This window comes from Seriola lalandi, unplaced genomic scaffold (assembly GCF_002814215.2).
Source record: "Seriola lalandi dorsalis isolate HSWRI2012SDOR001 ecotype SW California unplaced genomic scaffold, Sedor1 jcf7180002001626, whole genome shotgun sequence".
Lineage (NCBI taxonomy): Eukaryota > Metazoa > Chordata > Actinopteri > Carangiformes > Carangidae > Seriola > Seriola lalandi.
Window position 1 is genome coordinate 1 of NW_019472284.1, and position 1,752 is coordinate 1,752.

Consider the following 1,752-nt stretch of genomic DNA (forward strand, 5'->3'; position numbering starts at 1 on the left):
CAATACAAAACCTGAAGATATTCTATTTACTCTCACATACAACAGAGAAAAGTGGCAAAAGAGAGAAAGAATCCAGACAATATTTGGCAGTTTTGCTTGAAAAATTACAGTTGCTGATTAATTTTCCATTGAATCACTAATGTTTTATTTAATTGTTTCACCGACAGAGCGTATGGTATTTCTAAAAAATCTGAACAGATTTTTATTTACATCAGATTTCCACCTGTTTCCTTAAGAATCAAAAGAAGCTCTGAACTTGATTTTTTTTTTTTTTCTGATAAATGAAAATAAGTATACATCTGCCTCTCACATAATCATATTTAAGCAGTCATATTGGTAGTTTAATGCACTTATTTACACCTACACACACTGACTGAACACTGACTCACCTCTGTCCCTTCTTACCTGCAGTGTTTTTGAGGTGCTGCGCAGTGAGGCGAGGGTGATGGAGGGTCTGCGGTCCCTCCTCATCGAGACGCCCTACATCCATGACATCCTGAAGCTCAACGTCCAGCCATCTGACTCCGACTACGCCGTCGACATCCGCAATCCCGCCATCAGTGTAAGAAACTACAACCACAACTAAATCTTCTCCCAACAGATGAGGAAAGTTAATGGGGAAAAATGCCCAAAATGTCCTTGAACAATTAAGCGTAAGAAGGAAGAGTTTTAATAACAACAGTACAAATCTGATCAGGGATGAAGTTGTAGGAGACTGTGTTTGCAAACTCCCAAAAACTCTTAAAGGCTCTTATAAATATTAGCTTATGTTATATCGTTTTTTCTGTAGTGTGGTTTATTTGATTTGTCAGTCAACAAAAAATTAGACCAAACTATTTTCATAAAGTAAATATGAAAAATATTCCCTGGACTGTAATTTGGGCATTGTCAGGATTTCAGTTGTCAGTTAAACAGAACAAGCAATTTATGAAGATGTGAATTTGAGGCCTCAAACGCTATAAAAAAAATAATAATATAATAATAATTGTAACCTGTGGCCTTAGTTTTCCAGGCAGCAGCAGTCAAATGTAATTTCTTGTTGTCACTGATCTGCTATTGGGCTCAGGCTGCATTTCCATTTGAATTCCCTTTTGTTTGTTTTTTTTTAGTGGATCAACAACCTGGAGACAGACCACAGGTACAGCTCGTGGCCCTACAACGTGCAGGAACTGCTCAGACCAACCTTCCCCGGAGTCATCAGACAGATCCGCAAGAACTTTCACAATCTGGTATGCCCATGCCTGAGCAATGAATGCCTTATGAATCAAAATGGGTCTTAATCCTTGTGAGAAAATACCAGCGCCTGTTTTTTGTGTTTGTGTGCATTGCAGGTGATCATTCTGGACCCAACTCAGGAGAATGCTGCTGAGCTGCTGAGTGTTGCAGAGATGTTTTATGCTAACAACATCCCACTCAGGTTGGTGTTTGTGTCATCAGGGAAGTGGTGGAGTGTAAATCTGTTTTATTTTCTAATGAATATATCACTTAAAACACAAAATAATAGCTTTTATTGCTCCACTAGTTCCTGCAAAAACAAGGAAAATCAAATAGAAGCTGGTGTCTTTTGGGATATGTAGTTAAAATCCATTTTAATTTAGGAGTTTTGTCAGGCAGCTTTGGGAGACCTTTGATACCTCCCTGCATGTCTTGGGATGGTCAGTTTGTTTGAATACTGATGAAGCAGACACCACACACCCTGCATTTTAGCTGTCCAATATACAAATCAGAGTTTGGTTTGGAAACTTATTTGCT

General features: G+C 38.5%; 1 protein-coding gene across 1 annotated transcript; it reads left to right on the top strand.

The window, feature by feature from the left end:
* Positions 1 to 411: 411 nt before the first annotated feature.
* LOC111664597 (UDP-glucose:glycoprotein glucosyltransferase 1-like) lies at positions 412 to 1,451 on the top strand (the record flags this gene model as incomplete). Its single annotated transcript, XM_023419262.1, has 3 exons — positions 412 to 562; positions 1,110 to 1,229; positions 1,332 to 1,451. Coding segments are annotated over 3 exons (391 nt in total), but the record flags the coding sequence as incomplete, so codon positions are not given.
* Between the last annotated feature and the right edge of the window lie 301 nt (positions 1,452 to 1,752).